This window comes from Anomaloglossus baeobatrachus, chromosome 5, assembly GCF_048569485.1.
Source record: "Anomaloglossus baeobatrachus isolate aAnoBae1 chromosome 5, aAnoBae1.hap1, whole genome shotgun sequence".
Lineage (NCBI taxonomy): Eukaryota > Metazoa > Chordata > Amphibia > Anura > Aromobatidae > Anomaloglossus > Anomaloglossus baeobatrachus.
The window spans coordinates 270,683,730-270,705,249 of NC_134357.1; the positions used below are offsets into that span (position 1 = coordinate 270,683,730).

The following is a 21,520-nucleotide window of genomic DNA, read 5'->3' on the forward strand; positions in this document are numbered from 1 at the left end:
GTGTGTGTTTGTCTGTATGTAGCAGAGTTGTGTGTGTTTGTCTGTTTGTAGCAGAGTTGTGTGTGTTTGTCTGTTTGTAGCAGAGTTGTGTGTGTCTGTTTGTAGCAGAGTTGTATGTGTTTGTCTGTATGTAGCAGAGTTGTATATGTTTGTCTGTATGTAGCAGAGTTGTGTGTGTTTGTCTGTTTGTAGCAGAGTGTAGTACCATTGTTTCAGTCCAGTTGTGGCTTTATACAGCAGGGAGGAGCATTCCTTGCTGTACTAAGTGAACATTGGAGCAATTGATCTGTCAATGGCCCTTTAAAAACATATTGTACGGCTCTCGCGGAATTAAAATTAACATGTTGCAATCAAAGCAGACTTTTTTTCATTTGGGAGCGGGGTAGTCTTATACAGTGAGTATATCCCAAATTCTATATTTTTAGGGCAGAAGTTGGGGGTCGTCTTATACGCCCAGTCGTCTTATACGCCGGCATATACGGTATCTATATATATCTATCTATCTCAATCACTATGTAACTATGTATAGGAGTGTGTGTATATACACACACATATACATATACACATACATGCATACATACATACATACATACATACACACACACACACACACACTTATAACTACCTGACATTGACCATTATCTTTAGGTCGCCATTTCACACTGTTACTGTGTTTGCCCAATGCCAGAGTATTATATTTCTAAACATAGTCAAAATCAAAAAGTGAAGTGTTTTTTTTTTTATTAAAGGAAAAAAAAAAAATTTAGGTTCAAAGTTAAAAAATTCAAAATATTTATAAAATCTGACAATTTGTATCGGTAAGGACGGTGTTACACGAATGTATGAATCTTGCATTGTACTGAGGCCGTTATTCTATGATGCAGAGCAGAGCTGCAAGTTTATTCCTCCGCTCTAATCTTCTATTCTAGCAATATGCCATCACTTTATAAGATAACAATACCCCATTAAAAAAAAAACAACTTATACTGTACACGACTACAAATTAGGGATTGGCCAACATTAAATGGGGTTAGTGTTTGTAAAAGAAGAATAGGCAAACCTATATGGGGTAATGCACCTGCCTGTTATAAATTCTATGATTATTAAAAGGCAACAAATAAATCTTCCAATGTACAAAAGGCACAAGTCCCAAACTATTTATACAGGTCACGGAGCTCAGAGGAGACTTCTAAAATGTCGTCAAACTTCCTCCTGCCATAGCCAGCATCTGGGAGCAAGCGGACTATGGTAGCCAGGTGGAAATGGCACTATCGGGTGATACCAGCTTCACCATGTGTGGTCTTCTATAACGCTGGATATAACAACTGGATACCAGGTACTGGATTCTCAAACGCCAGCCTTGCTTCTGCAGAGTTTGAGCTCTAAGCTCACATTAGTTAACAAGTACATCAATAGGATGCTCGTAAAGAACACTTATTAAAGGATGCTGAATTAACCGTAGAAAGTCCCAAACAAGTAGCCTATGTGCAATGTATTTGTATGTGTAGGCTGCAGCTCTGCACGTAGACCTCTTTACGTAGTGTCACTACCACTTACACAGTGATTATAACCATTTAGGCATGTCCTCCCAAGTTTCCAAGCTGGTGAAATCTCCCAGCAAGACGTCTTGTAGTCTTCCTTAGCGTAAGTGACGACACTGGGATCTGGAAGACCAAAAATGCTGTGAGTATTCCATGTGACGCTCGTTCAAGTGGTAACGGTTCCACGCCAGGATCACATAAAAGGAAAAGTAGTAGTGGCAACTGTAAGAGGATGCTGAGCAGCCAAAATCCAGCTAGTTCAGGAACCTAGTGGAAAATATAAAATAGCATTAGACAAATACACAGGTAAACACCAACATTAGCTAGTCACTTAAAGCTGTCCGGGGTTAGAAAAAAGGCTACATTTATTTCACAAACAGCGCCACCCATGACCATGGGTTGTTTCTGGTATTGCAACTCCTCCCAAAAAAAATGGTGTGAATGGCTCCCTATACAAGCCTGGGTGCATTTGCTGCCTTAGGGCCGTTTCACAGATCCGGCACACTCTAGTACAGTGTGATGCAGTACAATGGCAGCACAACAAGCTCCGGTCACAAGCTGTCATGTTATAGCAGCAACTGATGTGCGAATACTGGCCTGAAAAATACAATAGCTACATGCAAAAAGGAAAAAAATTACAATGCAATCTGCATTACTGCCATGAAATATGAATAAAGAGAAATTTAGCTATTGAATTGATCAATACAACAGAGCCCCAAAACCTCGTTGCGGTATTCTCTTATTTTTGGGGTCCCTAGCTAATGTGTGTCCTCTCATGCAGTTAAAAAACTTACCATGTATGGGAAGCTGAGACCCAGGCTATATATGTATAATGTGAACCGGCAAGATGTGGGTGGTGTCTGGTTCACAAACGAAAGACTACTAACAAATAAAGAAATAACGTTTGGAACATTATTTCTTTGTTAGTAGTCTTTCGTTTGTGAACCTGACATTACCCACACCTATTGCCAGTCCACATCTATATATATAATTGCCTTATTCTGTCTGTCTGTCTGTCTGTCTGTCTGTCTGTCTGTCTGTCTGTCTGTCTGTCTGTCTGTCTGTCTCCAAAATTATGTCCTTACGGTGACACAAAGCTGATTGGCCGCTGGGCTCGCCATGGACCCCGCCCCCCCCCCCCCGCACGGATTGGCCGCTCGCCTCGGCTCCGCCCCCCCACAGATTGGTCGCTTGCCTCGGCCTGGCCCCGCCCTCCGCATGGATTGCCCGCTCGCCTCGGCCCTCCGCACGCATCGCCAGACATAACCTTGCGCTGCTGGGATCGTGACGGAGCCGGTGAACGCTGGTAACCATTATACACATCGGGTAACTAAGGTCCCTTGGTTACCCGATGTGTATCATAGTTACCAGCGTACACCGGATCCCAGTACACATGTGCAGGGAGCCGGCATTATACTCCTCTCCCCCCAGGACTACTCCTCCTATTATAGTCCTCCTATAATACTCCTCTCTGAGTATAATAGGAGAACTATTATAGCATGGGGGGAAGGAGCACGATGGGGGGTGCGCAGCATGGGGGATGTAGCACGATGGGGAGTGCACAGCATGGGGGATGTAGCACGATGGGGAGTGCGCAGCATGGGGGATGAAGCACGATGGGGGGTGCGCAGAATGGGGGATGGAGCACGATGGGGAGTGCGCAGCATGGGGGATGGAGCACGATGGGGGAGTGTGCAGCATGGGGGATGGAGCACGATGGGGGGTGCGCAACATGGGGAAAGGAGCACAATGGGGAGTACACAGCATGGGGGATGGAGCACGATGGGGAGTGCGCAGCATGGGGGATGGAGCACGATGGGGAGTGCGCAGCATGGGGGATGGAGCACGATGGGGAGTGCGCAGCATGGGGGATGGAGCACGATAGGGGGTGCGCAGCATGGGGGATGGAGCACGATGGGGGGTGCGCAGCATGGGGGATGGAGCACGATGGGGGGTGCGCAGCATGGGGGATGGAGCACGATGGGAGGTGCACACCTCCCCCCAACACACACACACACACACACACACACTGGGAACCTCAAACACCGCCCTACACAGACACCCACACACACACAGACAACGCCGCACACACACAACACCCAACACACAAACACCGCGGCATACATAAATATACGCACATACCGCACAACACACACATTGCACAAAACATACCTCCCCCAAAACACACCACACCCACACAAACCGCGCAACACACACACACACACACACACAACGCGACAGACACACAGCGCTCCACAAACAACGCAACACACATACAACACCGCTCTCACCCCCCGCCACACCCAGACAACACCCAGAACATGTACAGCGCCCTACACAAACACTTGGTAACTACACACAACAACATCTATCTATATATCTATATATCTATATATCAAAAATCATACATGAACTACACAATACGTAAATTCTAGAATACCCGATGCGTAGAAATCGGGCCACCTTCTAGTTATACATATATAGCCTGGGTCTCAGCATGGGGGATAGAGCACGATGGGGGGTGCGCAACATGGGGAAAGGAGCACGATGGGGAGTGCGCAGCATGGAGGATGGAGCACAATGGGGAGTGCGCAGCATGGGGGATGGAGCACGATGGGGGGGGTGCGCAGCATGGGGGATGGAGCACGATGGGGGTGGGTGCGCAGCATGGGGGATGGAGCACGATGGGGGTGGGTGCGCAGCATGGGGGATGGAGCACGATGGGGGGTGCGCAGCATGGGGGATGGAGCACGATGGGGGGTGCGCAGCATGGGGGATGGAGCACGATGGGGGGTGCGCAGCATGGGGGATGGAGCACGATGGGGGGTGCGCAGCATGGGGGATGGAGCACGATGGGGGGTGCGCAGCATGGGGGATGGAGCACGATGGGGGGTGCGCAGCATGGGGGATGGAGCACGATGGGGGGTGCGCAGCATGGGGGATGGAGCACGATGGGGGGTGCGCAGCATGGGGGATGGAGCACGATGGGGGGTGCGCAGCATGGAGGATGGAGCACGATGGGGGGGTGCGCAGCATGGAGGATGGAGCACGATGGGGAGTGCGCAGCATGGGGGATGGAGCACGATGGGGAGTGCGCAGCATGGGGGATGGATCACGATGGGGGGGTGCGCAGCATCGGGGATGGAGCACGATGGGGAGTGCGCAGCATGGGGGATGGAGCACGATGGGGGGTGCGCAGCATAGGGGATGGAGCACGATGGGGGTTGGGCAGCATGGGGGATGGAGCACAATGGGAGGTGCACACCTCCCCCCAACACACCTCACACACACTGGGAACCTCAAACACCGCCCTACACAGACACCCACACAGACAACGCCGCACACACACAACACCCAACACACAAACACCGCGGCATACATAAATATACGCACATACCGCACAACACACACATTGCACAAAACATACCTCCCCCCAAAACACACCACACCCACACAAACCGCGCAACATACACACACACAAACGCGACAGACACACAGCGCTCCACAAACAACGCAACACACATACAACACCGCTCTCACCACCCGCCACACCCAGACAACACCCAGAACATGTACAGCGCCCTACACAAACACTTGGTAACTACACACAACAACATCTATATCTATATATAACAAAAATCATACATGAACTACACAATACGTAAATTCTAGAATACCCGATGCGTAGAATCGGGCCACCTTCTAGTTATACATATATAGCCCGGGTCTCAGCTTCCCATACATGGTAAGTTTTTTTTTAACTGCATGAGAGGACACACATTAGCTAGGGACCCCAAAAATAAGAGAATACCGCGACGAGGTGTTGGGGCTCTGTTGCACTGATCAATTCAATAGCTAAATTTCTCTTTATTCATACTTCATGGCAGTAATGCAGATTGCATTGTAATTTTTTTCATTTTTGCATGTAGCTATTGTATTTTTCAGGCCAGTATTCACACAGCAGTTTCTGCTATTACATGTATTCCCCTTGCATAGTCACTGGTGTGCATACCTTCTCTCCATATAGTGAAGCTTTTTTAGGTTTTTGCACCCAGTTCAGACTTAGAATGGTGTTCCAAACGGTCTCTCTTTGGCGCTGCCATTATACTGTATCACACTGTACTGGAGTGTGCCGGATCCGGCGAAAAGTCAGATGTGTGAAACGGCCCTTATTTTATCATGGGGGCCTGCTGCATCCTGGCGTCCAGTTGTGTCTTGACATGGTACTGGTAAGTATGGCTATTTTTTTCTTTTCAGATTTTTTTTCTTTTGTCTTTTTTTCAGTTAATTGGTATCCACCACACTGAAGTAATTGGCGCTGAACCACAATATCACACGCAACCTATGGTCAGAGGCAGCATTGTTTCTGAAAGAAAACAGCCATTGTTTTCTAATTCTGAAAAACCCCTTTAAGGATCATCTAATTTAATGACATCTAAGCCTATTGGTTGAGAGGCATCACAACTGGCACAATTTTTTTATAAACATGCCGGTACTGTACTATTGCATTGTACCACTATTCATTTTTTTGACCAGGACAATAAGAAACTGACCTATTTTAATTGAGACTATTTGCATCTTTTTGGCTAAATTTTAAAATATTGGTGACGATGTGGTTATTATTAGGACGTTTCTGTACTTTTAACCCCCTCAACCCCAGGCAATTATCCGTTTTTTTGGTTTTTTTTTTGCTCCCCTTCTTCCGAAAGCCATAACTTTTTTATTTTTCCGTTAATCTTGCCATATGAGGGCTTGTTTTTTGCGGGACGAGTTGTATTTTTAAATGAAACCATAAGTTTTACCACATGGTGTACTGGAAAACGGCAACAAATTTTCAAGTGAACAAAAACTGCAAAAAAAAGTGTGATCGCACAATAGTTTTTGGGATATATTATTCCTCATATTCACTATATGGTAAAACTGAAGTGTCAGTGTGATGCCTGAGGTCGGTGTGAGTTTGGAGACCCCAAACATGTATAGGTTTACTTCTATCTAAGGGGTTAAAAAAATTCACACGCTTGTCCAAAAAAAAAAAGTGACGCAATTTTTGCGCCATTTTCCGAAATTCGTAGCGTACTCATTTTTCAGGATCTGGGGCTCAATGACCGCTTATTTTTTGCGTCCCGAGCTGACATTTTTAACGGTACCATTGTTGCGCAGAAGCTACATTTTGATCGCCTGTTATTGCATTTTGCGCAAAATCTGCGGCGCCAAAAAAAAAAAGTAATTTTGGCGCTTTGAATTTTATTTGTCGCTACACTGTTAACGATCAGATTAATTGATTTTATATTTTGATAGATTCGGCGTTTCTGTCCGTGGTGATTCCAAATATGTGTTCATTTTTTTTATTTAAATCCTTTAATTTTCAATGTGATTTGAACTTTTAGGTTTTCTTATTTTTTTAAAAAAAACTTATTTTTCAATGTTTTTTTTAATTTTACTAGTCCCCGTAGGAGATAGGGATGGATGGAGCGCGATTCTATTCGTGCCTACACATATCAGCTGTTGAAATCAGCTGACATGTCTGCGGATCACCGCGGACTGCCCACAGCAGTAACCTCACACAATCCATGACATACCCAGTACGTCATGTGTTGTGAAGAGGTTAAGGAAAGGTAATTAGGAAATACCACTTACCAGTCAGAAAGAAAATTGAGCCAATCTTCCCCTATGGGTATGCGAACAAGATGTCTTTCTAAAGCAGATTCCATCTGAAATCTGCCTGAAAAAGCATTCAGAAAACACGCTGAAGAATGAACATTAATATTTTTATGATAGAACGACTGGCGTCTTTTAACCACTTCAAGTTTCCAAATACATCAAGCGCCTAAAAGAAGTGACCTGACAATTCTTCAGGCATTTCTGATCAGAAGATGCTCTATACTTTACAAAACAAGTCAATAAGGAGGCGCATAATACATCTTTCTCAGTGTTTTCCCATCAGTTTGGCTTCAATTGTTTAATTTAATTCCTCATTGGAGAATAAAAAACAAAACCAGACAACACCAGTAATAAAAAAAAAAACCTCAATAGCGATGGAAAAAAAGATCCAGAAAAATACCGGCTGTCAAAAAAGAAAAAGTAAGTGATCAGGAAATTACTAAAAATTCACTTCAGCGTAAAAATTGGCAACATGTCCTGAAGAGTGTTCTTCTTGGAAAACTCAGCAGGTTCTTCCAAGCTTAAAAGGCATTGTGTGAACATACCCTAAGGTGGAACTAATCCTTCCTGATACGGAAAAGGCGATTAGACCAAAATTATTACAAGAATTCTACACATATACATAAGCTGTGATGGGATTTTTTTTAAAATTGTCTAAATTGTTCTTAAAGGGAACCTGTCAGGTGCAATATGCATCCATAACCACGAGCAGTACTGGGTCCATATTGCTGATCCCTGCCTGACCGTCGCTGTATCTAGTAGCATAGATAAAGAGATCTATAGAAAAAGGATTTCTAAAGATCTTTTACTGTAAGTGTGACGCCCTGGACTAGCCAGGTAGTCACATATAGACCCCCGCACTACACCTGTCCCCCAAAAAGGTGTCATCAGCCAACCATTAAAACCTAGTCACCTCCCTCAGAGCTTGATGAACACACCAGGGGGCGGAGCCAGGCGGTTGGCTACGCCCACCGAGGAGTTCAGAGGGCCTGAGGCAGGAAATAGAGCAGTCAAGAAAAGTCAGTTGAGTGGAGTGAAGGAGTCTGACAGGTGCCGGGGTTGGAGGCAAACGGTGGCCTTAGCCTGCAGGAGCCGGGAAGACGGCATAGTAGAACCGTGGTGGACCGGGACAGGGTAGTGGCCCACCGGTACCGACCTGGGGAACCGACTTGGAAACCGGAGCACACAGGGGGGGGAACTCAGTCCAGTGGATTCTGGACCTCGTTTCAGGGTCTGAGTTAATTAACTGATTGTGGTCTGGACTATAGGGCCTTTCCCACCCAAGTCCCGACTGAAGACAACAGCCCACCAAGGTGGATAGAAAGCCACCGCACAGGCAGAGAGATCCCACGGTCCAGCGTCTGCGGGCAAAAGGGCTCTCCCGACATCCACAAAGCCGGGGAGCGGACTCCCGTCGCTGAAGCGCAGGCAGTCCACAGTTACACACCATGGTGCAGGAGAAAGGCCAAGACCACCGAACCGGGTGGGGGACCAGACGCAGCCGGCTGCGGGCATCGACCACCATCAACTTGGTTTACCAGAGACTTGTGTGTGTCAATAACAGGGAGTAAAACAGTGCCATCCGGCCGCACACCGCCCTGCACCGCACAGCTACTCCCAACGGGCCCCGGGGCCACCATCCCTGCCCACGGAGGGGTTAACATCTTGCTGCACTACCATCTCCCCCCGGGTGCCCCGTAACTGCAGCGGTGGTGTCTACCTTCACCACATCCCGTGGGTGGCGTCACGAACTCAAGCGCGGCTCCGGCCATGCACCTACCTAACCCCCACCAAAAGCGGCAGCATTCCCTTTCAGAGCGAAGTGACCCCGGGTTCAGAGGCGCTCGAGCCACCCACCAACGAGCCCGGATCTGAGTGGCTTAGCTGCAGCCGAGCGCGGGGCGGTACATATGCTAATGAGCAAGGGCACTGGTCCCCTGGGCGTTAGTTCCCCCGGCCAGTAGCCCCACATTAGCATGTTATTACGCCCCTGTGAACCCCTGTGGGCATGCTAACGTGCTAATGAATGTGCAGTGTCACGGGATGATCTCCCTCACCTCTCCACCACCATCGCGCCCGGCACTGGAGTTTGGGTCATGCGCACTACTTCAGTTTAAAGCCAGGACACATGCACCCAGCTTCATAGTGCGCATGACCGAACTCCGGGGTCATGTGCACTGAGCCGAAATCCCCCGTTGGACGCGATGGCGGCAGAGAGACAAGTGAGATCACCCTGTGACGTTGCGCATTCATTAGCATGATAGCACGCCCACAGGGACCCACAGGGGCGTACTAACATGCTAATGGAGCCGACTGGCAAGGGGAACTAATGCCCTTGGAACTAGTCCCCTCGCCCATTAGCATACGGTAAAAGATATTTAGAAATACTTTTTCTAAAGATCTCTTTATCTATGCTAGTGTATACAGGGACAGTTAGGCAGGGATTAGCAATATACACCCAGAACTGCTCGTGGCTCTGAGTGCATATTGCACCTGACCGGTTCCCTTTAACCCCTTCAAGCCCCGAGCGCATTCAGTTTTTGCGTTTTTGTTTTTTGCTCCCCCTCTTCAGAGAGCCGTAACTTTTTTATTTTCCTGTTAATCTTGCCATATGAGGGCTTGTTTATTGAGGGACAAGTTGTACTTTTAAATGAAACCATAAGTTTTACCATATAGTGTACTGGAAAACAGCAAAAAAATTCCAAGTGTGGAAAAACTGCAAAAAAAGTGTGATGGCACATAAGTTTGTGTAATGTGTTATTCACGGTGTTCACTATATGGTAAAACTGATGTGTGGGTATGATGCCTGAGGTCGGTGCGAGTTTGTAGACACCAAACATGTATAGGTTTACTTGTATCTAAGGGGTTAAAAGAAATTCACAAGCTTGTCCAATAAAAGTGGCGTACGTTTTGCGTCATTTTCCGAAACTCGTAGCGTTCTCATTTTTCGGGATCTATGGCTCAGTGACGGCTTATTTTTTGCGTCTCGAGCTGACATTTTTAATGGTACCATTTTTGCGCAGATGCTACGTTTTGATCGCCTGTTAATCCATTTTGCGCAAAACTTGCGGCAACCAAAAAACATAATTTTGGCGTTTGGAATTTTTTTGCCGCTACGCCATTTACTGATCAGATTAATTGATTTTATATTTTGATTGATCGGGCATTTCAAAACGCGGCGATACCAAATGTGTATATTTTATTTTTGTTTTTAACCCTTTAATTTTCAATGGGGTGAAAGGGGGGTGATTTTAACTTTTAGGTTTTTATTTTTTAAAACTTTTTTTTTTTATTATTTTACTAGTCCCCCTAGGGGACTATAGCGATCAGAAGTGCATCGCTCTGCCCTATCTGCTGATCACAGCTATACAGCTGTAAACAGCAGATGTGATCACTTCCTGATTCACTCGGCTCCGGGCCGAGTGAAACCGAAAGTGACTCATGATAGCTACATGCGTCATCACATGACCCTGTGCTACCATGGCAACCACCGAAAGTCACGTGATCACGTACGTGACTTCTGGTGGGGGCGGCGGTAAGTGAAAATCATGGCCGCGCACATATACATCTCGCTGCCGGACTTTGGCAGCGAGATGTAAGGGGTTAAATGTTGTGAGTGGAAGCGATTCCACTCGTAATATGCAGGCACACATGTCAAACAGCTGATATGTGCGCAGTTCGCAGCAACCTGCCCACGGCAGGGGGTGGGGATTAACCTCACACGATCCATGACTGATCGATCCATCATGGGTCGTGAAGGGGTTAAACAGATCAGTTCCAGAGATGTCTGTCGCCTGGTTTTAAAGATCAGTTCCAGAGATGTCTGTCCCTCGGTTTCACAACTACACCACGCTTTAGCATACCTTTTCTTGCAGGTTTCCACTGTATCCGAGGTATAACCGAATTACTTCAATCACAGACATCAGGATCAGAAGAGTCACAAGGATGAATTTGTAGTGATCGGGAAGGAGAGCGTACTACAAAAAACACAAAAAGCAAAATAGTCACCAATGACAAGTCTGCATTAAGAGAAATAGTAGCAAAACAGCCATATTGAAGAGATAGTGAAGACAAAGATCAAGATAAAAAAGCGGCTCACGTGTAGCACCTAGTTCTAAATGTGCACGCAACGGGTAAACAAAACAGCCTGAAAAAGCCTCAAAATATCAACTGTAATGAAGATATGAACATTAGAAGGCCCTGCTCCCATTGTATTCATCCGTAACCTTCCGCATATGCCACTAAAGTCCATACAGTGGTGCAGGTCATCCAACCGCTTGTGCTGTACAGACCAGTACTTCACAGGAAGGTCATCGTGTCAGACAGGGATCATGAGTAGTGCTGAGCGGACCCGGACTGTAAACGTCCGGATCCGCGCGGTTTCAGCGGTATTCCCGGGCCGGACCCGGGCGCGGGATTCCGACTGCACGATCCAGAATCGGCAATTAATATAAATGAAAAAAAAAACAATAAATAAATGAGTGTTTCATATCTACCAGACTCTGTCATGGCGACACTCTGCTTCCAGGTCGCGCTTTCACTTCCTGTGCTGTGCACGCAATCACACAGCTTTCCGTGTTTTCCCCGCCCACCGGCCGTCCTCTCAGCTGTGATTGGTTCCTGGCTGATGCGCCCCCAGCCTGTGACAGTCTCTGCCGTGGTCATCGCTTATCGCGGCTCAGTAATAGGCTGCACTCAGTGGGCGGTCGTGCTCTATAGCTGCTCGCTCTGAGATGTAGCAGTGCTGGATGTGTCGCCGCAGGACTTCTCCTGTGGATTACGTCGGAGCTGCAGGGTATTTGGGGGTTAATAAAGAGGTGAAGGAGGAGTGTTTGTATTTTATTTCAAATAAAGGATTTTTCGGTGTGTCTCTGTTTATTTACTGTCATTTACAGGTTTGTGTGATGCAGGTATCTGATAGACGCCGGCGCCATCACACAAACCTAGGTTTTAGCAGCAGCCGTGCGTTGCTGCTAACCCCTGCTATTACTCCGACTGGCACCGCATCACGCCAGCGGGAAGAGCAAGTAGCGCACACCGGGACGGTCACATCTAACAGATGCGACCATACCGGACGGCTGCGGGCTGCCCCCGGACGGCTGCGGGCTGCCCCCAGCCGGCGTTATCTTGGCTGGCGATGAAGATTAGGTTTTGGTTTTTTTTTACTTTCACCTGAATCACACGTGCGAGGGGCTCACGCGAGTCTGCCATGGCAGCACCCGGCAAAGCCTCGCACGTGTGACTCTGGGCACTGTATACACAGCACAGATACAGCGCGACGGCTGGGGCTGCAGCCGTGCTATAACTGTGTTGCCGAGTGTTTACCACCGTGACCGACAGTGCACTGCTTTCCCTGCCCACCGGCCGTCCTGGCGCCTGTGATTTGTTGCAGTTAGCTAACACGCTGACACTCAGGATTGGGGGCGTGTCTAGCTGCAACCAACACGTGCCAGTGGGCGGGGAAAGCCATGAATATTGAATTGTCGGCTCCGGAAGGTAACAGCGTGACCCGGAAGGAGTGTGCCGCCATGACAGCGCCTCGGTGAGAATGCCGCACTCGCTCCTAGCCCCCTAGCCCCTCCACAAATGTTTTTACCCTCCGAATTCCGGTCCCCATTGACTTATATGGGCACCGGATTCCGGAGCGGATCGGATTCTTTTTTATATCTGTCAGTGATCCGCCGGCCCCGGATTATTGGCCGTTCAATCAACTTTAATTATGAGCTGACCCTGACTGTCCTGACAACCCATCAACACCCCGCGATCAAAGCACGGGACCGCCGCTGGGAGCATGGAATGATGTGCTCCCCACTGGCACATGTTAAATCCTGCTGTCAGAGATTGACAGAGGTATTTAAATGGTTAACGGCTGAGGGCAGATCTCTGATCCATCTGCGGCTGTTAGGAGACTCATGTCAACTGATCAGATCAGTCAGCATGTGCAGGGAAAGATGCGGGCTTGCATCAAAGCAAGGGGCATGACCTATGACGTAAATATACGTCACACGTTGTGAAGGGGTTAAACGGACACTTCATCCATGTTCACCAATAAACTGTCTATTCCAGGGATCATTCAAAAAGGCAAAAGTCAAAGTTCATCACCCGATATAAATAACTCCTTCACCCCCGGCCGATTTTCTGTTAGTTTTTTTTCCTCCCCCTCTGAGAGCCATAACTTTTTTTATTTTCACTCAATCTTGCCATATGAGGCCTTGTTTTTTGCGGGACGAGTTATACTTTAAATGAAACCATGAATTTTACCATACAGTATACTGGAAAACAGCAAATAAATTTAAAGTGTGAAAAAACTGCAAAAAAAGTGTGATTGCACAATTGTTTTGGGAATATTTTATTCACTATGTATGGTAAAACTGATGCGTGGGTGTGAGGTCTCAGGTCGGTGTAAGTTTGGACTATATGGAGAGAAGGGCTGAACACCAGTGACTATGTAAGGGGAATACATGAAATAGCAGAAACTGCTGTGTGAATACTGACATGAAAAATCCAATAGCTATATGCAAGAATGAAATTGTGAAAAATGGAATCTGCATTACTGCCATGAACATATGAATCAAGAGAAATTTAGCTACTGAATTGATCAATGCAATAGAGCCCCAACACTACGCCAAAGTTTTTCTCAACGTTGGGGTCCCTAGCTTGTGTGTGTCCTCTCATGCAGTTAAAAAACTTACCGTGTATGGGAAGCTGATATATTCCCCTTACATAGTCACTGGTGTGCATACCTTATCTCCCCATAGTGATTTTTTTTTAGATTTTTGCACCCAGTTCAGACTCAGAATGGTGTTCTAGACGTTATTTTTGATTAATTTGTATTTTTTCGTTTGTGAACCCTCCCCAACCACACCTATTGCCAATCCATATCATACGCATAAATAGCCTGGGTCTCAGCTTCCCATACACGGTAAGTTTTTTAACTGCATGAGAGGACACACACAAGCTAGGGACCCCAACGTAGAGAAATACTTTGGCGTAGTGTTGGGGCTCTATTGCATTGATCAATTCAGTAGCTAAATTTCTCTTGATTCATATGTTCATGGCAGTAATGCAGATTCCATTTTTCATATTTTCACTCTTACATATAGCTATTGGATTTTTCAAGTCAGTATTCACACAGCAGTTTCTGCTTTTCATATATTCCCCTTACATAGTCACCGGTGTGCATACCTTCTCTCCATATAGTGTAGATTTTTTTTTTAGGTTTTTGCACCCGGTACAAGTTTGGAGACACCAAACATGTATAGGTTTTTTTTTTCTTTTTTTTTTTTAACCCCTTAGATAAAAGTACATCAGAAGTTTGTCCAAAAAAAGTGGCACACTTTTTGCGCCACTTTCCGCAATCGGTAGCGTTCTCATTTTTCGTGATCTATGGCTCATTGACAGCTTATGTTTTGCGTCTCAAGCTGATTTTTTTTAATGGTTCAATTTTTGCGCAGATGATACGTTTTGATCACCTCTTATTACATTTTGTGCAAAATTTGCAGCAACCATAAAACATACTGTATATGTTTAACAACACCATGATCAAAGAGTTTTTTAGTGATCAAAAACTGGGAAACCCATGTTCCATCAACTGATGTTAAAGCACACTAAGGGCCCGATACATACAAGTGCATTTCAATTAGAATATAATCAAAAAGTTAATTTATTTCAGTAATTCAATACAAAAAGGGAAACACATTATTTAGAGTCATTACACACAGAGGGATCTATTCCTACATATTATATAGAGTCATTACACACAGTGATCTATGCCTATATATTATATAGAGTCATTACACACAGAGGGATCTATTCCTATACATTATATAGTGTCATTACACACAGAGGGATCTATTCCTATACATTATATAGTGTCATTACACACAGAGGGATCTATTCCTATACATTATATAGTGTCATTACACACAGAGGGATCTATTCCTATACATTATATAGTGTCATTACACACAGAGGGATCTATTCCTATACATTATATAGTGTCATTACACACAGAGGGATCTATTCCTATATATTATATAGAGTTATTACACACAGAGGGATCTATTTTCAGTGTTTATTTCTGTTAATGTTGATGATTATGGCTTACAGCCAATGAAAACCCAGAAGCCATTATCTCAGAAAATTAAAATATTATATAAGATCAACTGAAAAAATATTTTAAACTCAGAAATGTTGTCCTACTGAAAGTTCAGTACAGTAAATGAACTCAATACTTGGTCATGGCTCCTTTTGCATAAATGACTGCATCAATGCGGCGTGGCATGGAGGTGATCAGCCTGTGGCACTGCTGAGGTGTTATGGAAGCCCAGGTTGCTTTGATAGCAGCCTTCAGCTCGTCTGCATGGTTGCGTTTGGTGTCTCTTATCTTCCTCTTGACAATACCCATAGATTCTCTGGGGTTTAGGTCAGGCGAGTTTGCTGGCCAATCAAGCCCAGTGATACTGTGGTTATTAAACCAGGTATTGGTACTTTTGGCAGTGTGGACAGGTGCCAAGTCCTGCTGGGAAATTAAATTTCCATCTCCAAAAAGCTTGTCGGCAGAGGGAAGCATGAAGTGCTGTAAAATGTCCTGGTAGATGGCTGCGCTGACTTTGGTCTTGATAAAACGCAGTGGACTAACACCAGCAGATGACATGGCTCCCGAACCATCACTGATTGTGGAAACTTCACACTAGACCTCAAGCAGCTTGGATTGTGGCCTCTCCACTCTTCCTCTAGACTCTGGGACCGCGATTTCCAAATGAAATGCAATATTCACTTTCATCTGAAAACAACACCTTGGACCATTGAGTAACAGTCCAGTTCCATTTCTCCTTGGCTCAGGTAAGATGCTTCTAGTGTTGTCTATTGGTCATGAGTGGCTTGACACAAGGAATGTGACAGTTGTAGCCCATGTCCTGGATAAGTCTGTGTGTGGTGGCTCTTGAAACATGACTCCAGCAGCATGACACTCCTTGTGAATCTACCCCAAATTTTTGACTGGCCGTTTCTTAACAATCCTATCAAGACTGCAGTTATCCCGGTTGCTTGTGCACCTTTTTCTACCACACTTTTTCCTTCCACTCAACTTTCCATTAATATGCTTGGATACAGCACTCTGTGAACAGCCAGCTTCTTTAGCAATGACCTTTTATGGCTTACCCTCCTTGTGGAGTGTGTCAATGACTGCCTTTTGGACATCTGTCAAGTCAGCAGCCTTCCTCATGATTGTGTAGCCTATTGAACCAGACTAAGGGACCATTTTAAATGCTTAGGCAGCCTTTGCAGGTGTTTTGTGGTAATTATTCTAATTTTCCGAGATCAAGACTTTCGGGTTTTCATTGGCTGTAAGCCTTAATCATCAACATTAAGGCTATGTGCCCACGCTGCAGAAAATGCGCGGATTTTGCGGCGGATTTCTCGTGGAAAAGCCGCGGATTTTCCAGAAATCTGCAGCACAGCTACTCCCCAGCCATTTCTATGGCATTTGGGAAATGCTGTGCCCACGCTGCGGATTTTTCCGCCTCGGAAATCGTGCGGAAAAATCTGCAGCATGTCAGTTATTGTTGCGGATTTTCGTGCGGATTTTGCCTATTCAATTGAATAAAAAAAAAAAAAAACAAAAAAAAAACAAAAACACAAAATCGGCGTCAAATCCGCACCTATGAAAAGGTGCGGAGTCCGGGGGAAAGCTGCGGATTTTGATGCAGAAAAATCCGCAGATACAGAGTCCCATGGGCACATAGCCTAAAGGGAACCTGTCAGCAGAAATTTTGCAATAAACCTAAAAGATTCCCCTTCTGCAGCTCCTGGGCTGCATTCTAGCAAGGTTCCTGTTATTGTGCCCCCTTTGAGACCAAAATAAATACTTTATAAAGTCTTACCTTTCTGTATGCAAATCTTTTTTTTATGGTCACGGGGGCGGGCTGTCTTGCGTCCGTTATTCACCCTCCTGCCGCTTTACGCCGTCCCCCATCACTCATTTCATTTCCATACATGACGACGCCGCCCAGTGCTCCAGAGGTCTCGCGCATGCCCAGTGCCACTCTCGCGGGACTGAGCACTGTGCACAGTGTGACCGCTGGTGACATGATTGCGCAGGCGTGAGATTATGGGCGGCGCTGTGATTGTCATCAGCAAGTACCCGCCCATAATCTCGTGCCCGCGGTTTCCCCTCTGCCTCCACCGTTCTGCACAAGCGCTGGCCAGATGACCCCACGTCACCTCTTACCCATCTTTCCCTGGAGCAGGAAATAGATGAGAGGAGCGGAGCAGCATAACGGTGGAAGCAGAGTGAAAAGCGCGGGCACGAGATTATGGGCGGGTACTTGCCGGTAATAATTTTATCGCGTTTAGCAGCAAAAGTTGAGCTAGTATGCCAAATTTCAGCATCATAGCCAGTATAGAACTCTAATGGCTATGTGCCAAAGTTTGCAAAATCCTCTTAGCTGAAGCCGCAGGCTTGGGGGGGGCCTCCAGCGAAAGGTCAACAGTGCCCAATGTATTTGAGATCTGGCCCGAAAAATTTACAGAACCTCTTTTCAAACATACAAGTACATCCTTATAAATTTTCAGCAAAATCGGAGAAGGTCGAGTGGGGACCACTGGTCCACTGGACATAGAATGACCCTATAGTTACAGCAGCTGGTTATGTTCCATACACTAAAGGGTGCTTTAAACACTGCGACATCGCTAACGATATATCATTGGGGTCACATTGTTAGTGATGCACATCCGGCGTCGTTAGCGACATCGCAACGCGTGACACCTAGGAGCGACGATCAACGATCGCAAAAACGTCAAAAATCGTTGATCGTTGACACGTCGCTCCTTTTCATAATATCGTTGGTGGTGCATGCCGCTGGTTGTTCCTCGTTCCTGCGGCATCACAAATCGCTATGTGTGACACCGCAGGAACGGCGATCATCTCTTTATCTGTGTCCACCGGCAATGCGGAAGGAAGGAGGTGGGCGTGATATTCCGCCCGCTCATCTCCGCCCCTCCGCTTCTATTGGACGGCTGCCGTTTGATGTCATTGTGATGCCGCACGAACCGCCCCCTTAGAAAGGAGGCGGATCGCCGGCTACAGCGACGTCGCAGAAGTCCGTGTGACGGGTGTAAGCGATGTTGTGCTCCACGGGCAGCGATTTGCCCGTGATGCACAACCGACGGGGGCGGGTACGCTTGCTAGCGAGATCGCAGCGTGTAAAGCACCCTTAACTGGCGGGGCAGGGTGCCTGCGCGGCCATTGCTCCAGCCAATCTCCTCCTCATTACACATTTATCAGTTACTATACAAGTGGACGCTATAAAGTGGGTTTTTCCAGTTTTTCAGAGGGAGCCCCATGACTCCTTGTTATCCTTAGCACAGAGTTCTTTATGATTTCAGAAAAACATAAGCCTTGTTCTCATCATTATGCTTCGGAGCAGCTCGCATGAAAAGTAAGTCTATATGATCTAATCTTTCAGCAGAGATGCCAGCTGCACCAGCAACATGGTAGATAGGTACCATATGCCATGTATTTTCCTACTGCGATCTGTGACACTGACAAGCCGCATCTAATAAAACATGTAAAGCAATTCATGAAGAGCGCGTAACGAAAAGGGACACATTGGGAGCGTATGATATCCATAGAAGACTAATTGACTAATCGGCTAGATTGACACTACTTAGCATTTTCATCAATACACACATTTTAATTAGTACCTTTAATTGAAGTGTTAAAACATCGCAGATCCACCAGAAGGGGAAATAAAATGTGTTGAAATAGAGTGACATCTGCAGCGGCAAGCTAGAGACAATGTCGACCTCTAGAAGAGACGAGAGGAAAATAATCAGTAATAGGATATATAGAAAACGGATACCGATCATCCACCCGGGGTCACCCAGCTAACCTGACCTCATAGGAGCTAGATCTACTATGCAACTGTCCATGTTGTGGCATGCAGGTGGTGATAACGGGGGGAAGGTGGTGCTACAACTCACCCAGGACCCCCAAGGCTAGAAACTATGCTAAATTACATGTGGTCACAGACGTGCCTTATAGAGGGTGACAGCCAGAGGGAATAAGCCAAGTAATACTGCCCTACACAGGAGGTGGGCAAGTCATATTCCAGAGGGGCCACATGAGAATGTGGAGGGCAAACCAATACGCTGAAACTAATTTTGCTCAATATTATTAACATATTAATTATAATTATTATTTTATAGTAATACAAATTGTATCACTTAATATTGAGCAAAGTTACAGTAAGTATGCCGACATCCCCCTACATGCAATATGAGTCAATTCACCGCCCCCTTTTACAGTGTGAGCCCCCACACAGGCCCCCAATATACAGTATGAGCCCCCACACAGGCCCCTGTATACAGTATGAGCCCCAACACACAGCCCCCTGTATACAGTATGAGCCCCAACACACAGCCCCCTGTATACAGTATGAGCCCCCACACACAGCCCCCTGTATACAGTATGAGCCCCCACACACAGCCCCCTGTATACAGTATGAGCCCCCACACACAGCCCCCTGTATACAGTATGAGCCCCCCCCCACAGGTCTCCCTGCATACAGTGTGAGCCCCACACAGGCCCCCAACATACAGTATGAGCCCCCACACAGGCCCCTGTATACAGTATGAGCCCCAACACACAGCCCCCTGTATACAGTATGAGCCCCCACACACAGCCCCCTGTATACAGTATGAGCCCCCACACACAGCCCCCTGTATACAGTATGAGCGCCCACACACAGCCCCCTGTATACAGTATGAGCCCCCACACACAGCCCCCTGTATACAGTATGAGCCCCCACACACAGCCCCCTGTATACACTATGAGCCCCCACACACAGCCCCCTGTATACACTATGAGCCCCCACACAGCCCCCTGTATACAGTATGAGCCCCAACACACAGCCCCCTGTATACAGTATGAGCCCCCACACACAGCCCCCTGTATACAGTATGAGCCCCCACACACAGCCCCCTGTATACAGTATGAGCGCCCACACACAGCCCCCTGTATACAGTATGAGCCCCCACACACAGCCCCCTGTATACAGTATGAGCCCCCACACACAGCCCCCTGTATACAGTATGAGCCCCCACACACAGCCCCCTGTATACAGTATGAGCCCCCACACACAGCCCCCTGTATACAGTATGAGCCCCCACACACAGCCCCCTGTATACAGTATGAGCCCCCACACACAGCCCCCAATATACAGTATGAGCCCCCACACACAGCCCCCTGTATACAGTATGAGCCCCCACACACAGCCCCCTGTATACAGTATGAGCCCCCACACACAGCCCCCTGTATACAGTATGAGCCCCCACACACAGCCCCCTGTATACAGTATGAGCGCCCACACACAGCCCCCTGTATACAGTATGAGCCCCCACACACAGCCCCCTGTATACAGTATGAGCCCCCACACACAGCCCCCTGTATACACTATGAGCCCCCACACACAGCCCCCTGTATACAGTATGAGCCCCCCCCACAGGTCTCCCTGCATACAGTATGAGCCCCCACACAGGCCCCCAATATACAGTATGAGCCCCCACACAGGCCCCCAATATACAGTATGAGCCCCCCACAGGTCTCCCTGCATACAGTATGAGCCCCCACACAGGCCCCCAATATACAGTATGAGCCCCCCACGGGTCTCCCTGCATACAGTATGAGCCCCCACACAGGCTCCCAATATACAGTATGAGCCCCCACACAGGCCCCCAATATACAGTATGAGCCCCCACAGGTCTCCCTGCATACAGTATGAGCCCCCACACAGGCCCCCAATATACAGTATGAGCCCCCACACAGGCCCCCAATATACAGTATGAGCCCTGCATACAGTATGAGCCCCCACACAGGCCCCCAATATACAGTATGAGCCCCCACACACAGCCCCCTGTATACAGTATGAGCCCCCACACACAGCCCCCTGTATACAGTATGAGCCCCCACACACAGCCCCCTGTATACAGTATGAGCCCACACACAGCCCCCTGTATACAGTATGAGCCCAGACACACAGCCCCCTGTATACAGTATGAGCCCCCCCCACAGGTCTCCCTGCATACAGTATGAGCCCCCACACAAGCCCCCAATATACAGTATGAGCCCCCTCACAGGCCCCTGTATACAGTATGAGCCCCCTCACAGGCCCCCAATATACAGTATGAGCCCCCCCCCCACAGGTCTCCCTGCATACAGTATGAGCCCCCACACAAGCCCCCAATATACAGTATGAGCCCCCTCACAGGCCCCTGTATACAGTATGAGCCCCCTCACAGGCCCCCAATATACAGTA

General features: G+C 47.2%; 1 protein-coding gene across 2 annotated transcripts in view; it reads right to left on the reverse strand.

Annotated features, from left to right (window-relative positions):
• Positions 1-592: 592 nt before the first annotated feature.
• TMEM17 (transmembrane protein 17) overlaps positions 593-21,520 on the reverse strand; it is a 31,514-nt gene continuing 10,586 nt past the window's right edge. For both annotated transcript variants that reach the window (XM_075349499.1, XM_075349498.1), the window contains exons 2-4: positions 18,909-19,012; positions 11,066-11,179; positions 593-1,808 (exon numbers count right to left, since the gene is read on the reverse strand). In XM_075349499.1, coding sequence (XP_075205614.1) covers positions 1,575-1,808; positions 11,066-11,179; positions 18,909-19,012 — 452 coding nt within the window. In that variant the 3' untranslated portion in view covers positions 593-1,574. The remainder of the gene's footprint in view (positions 1,809-11,065; positions 11,180-18,908; positions 19,013-21,520) is intronic.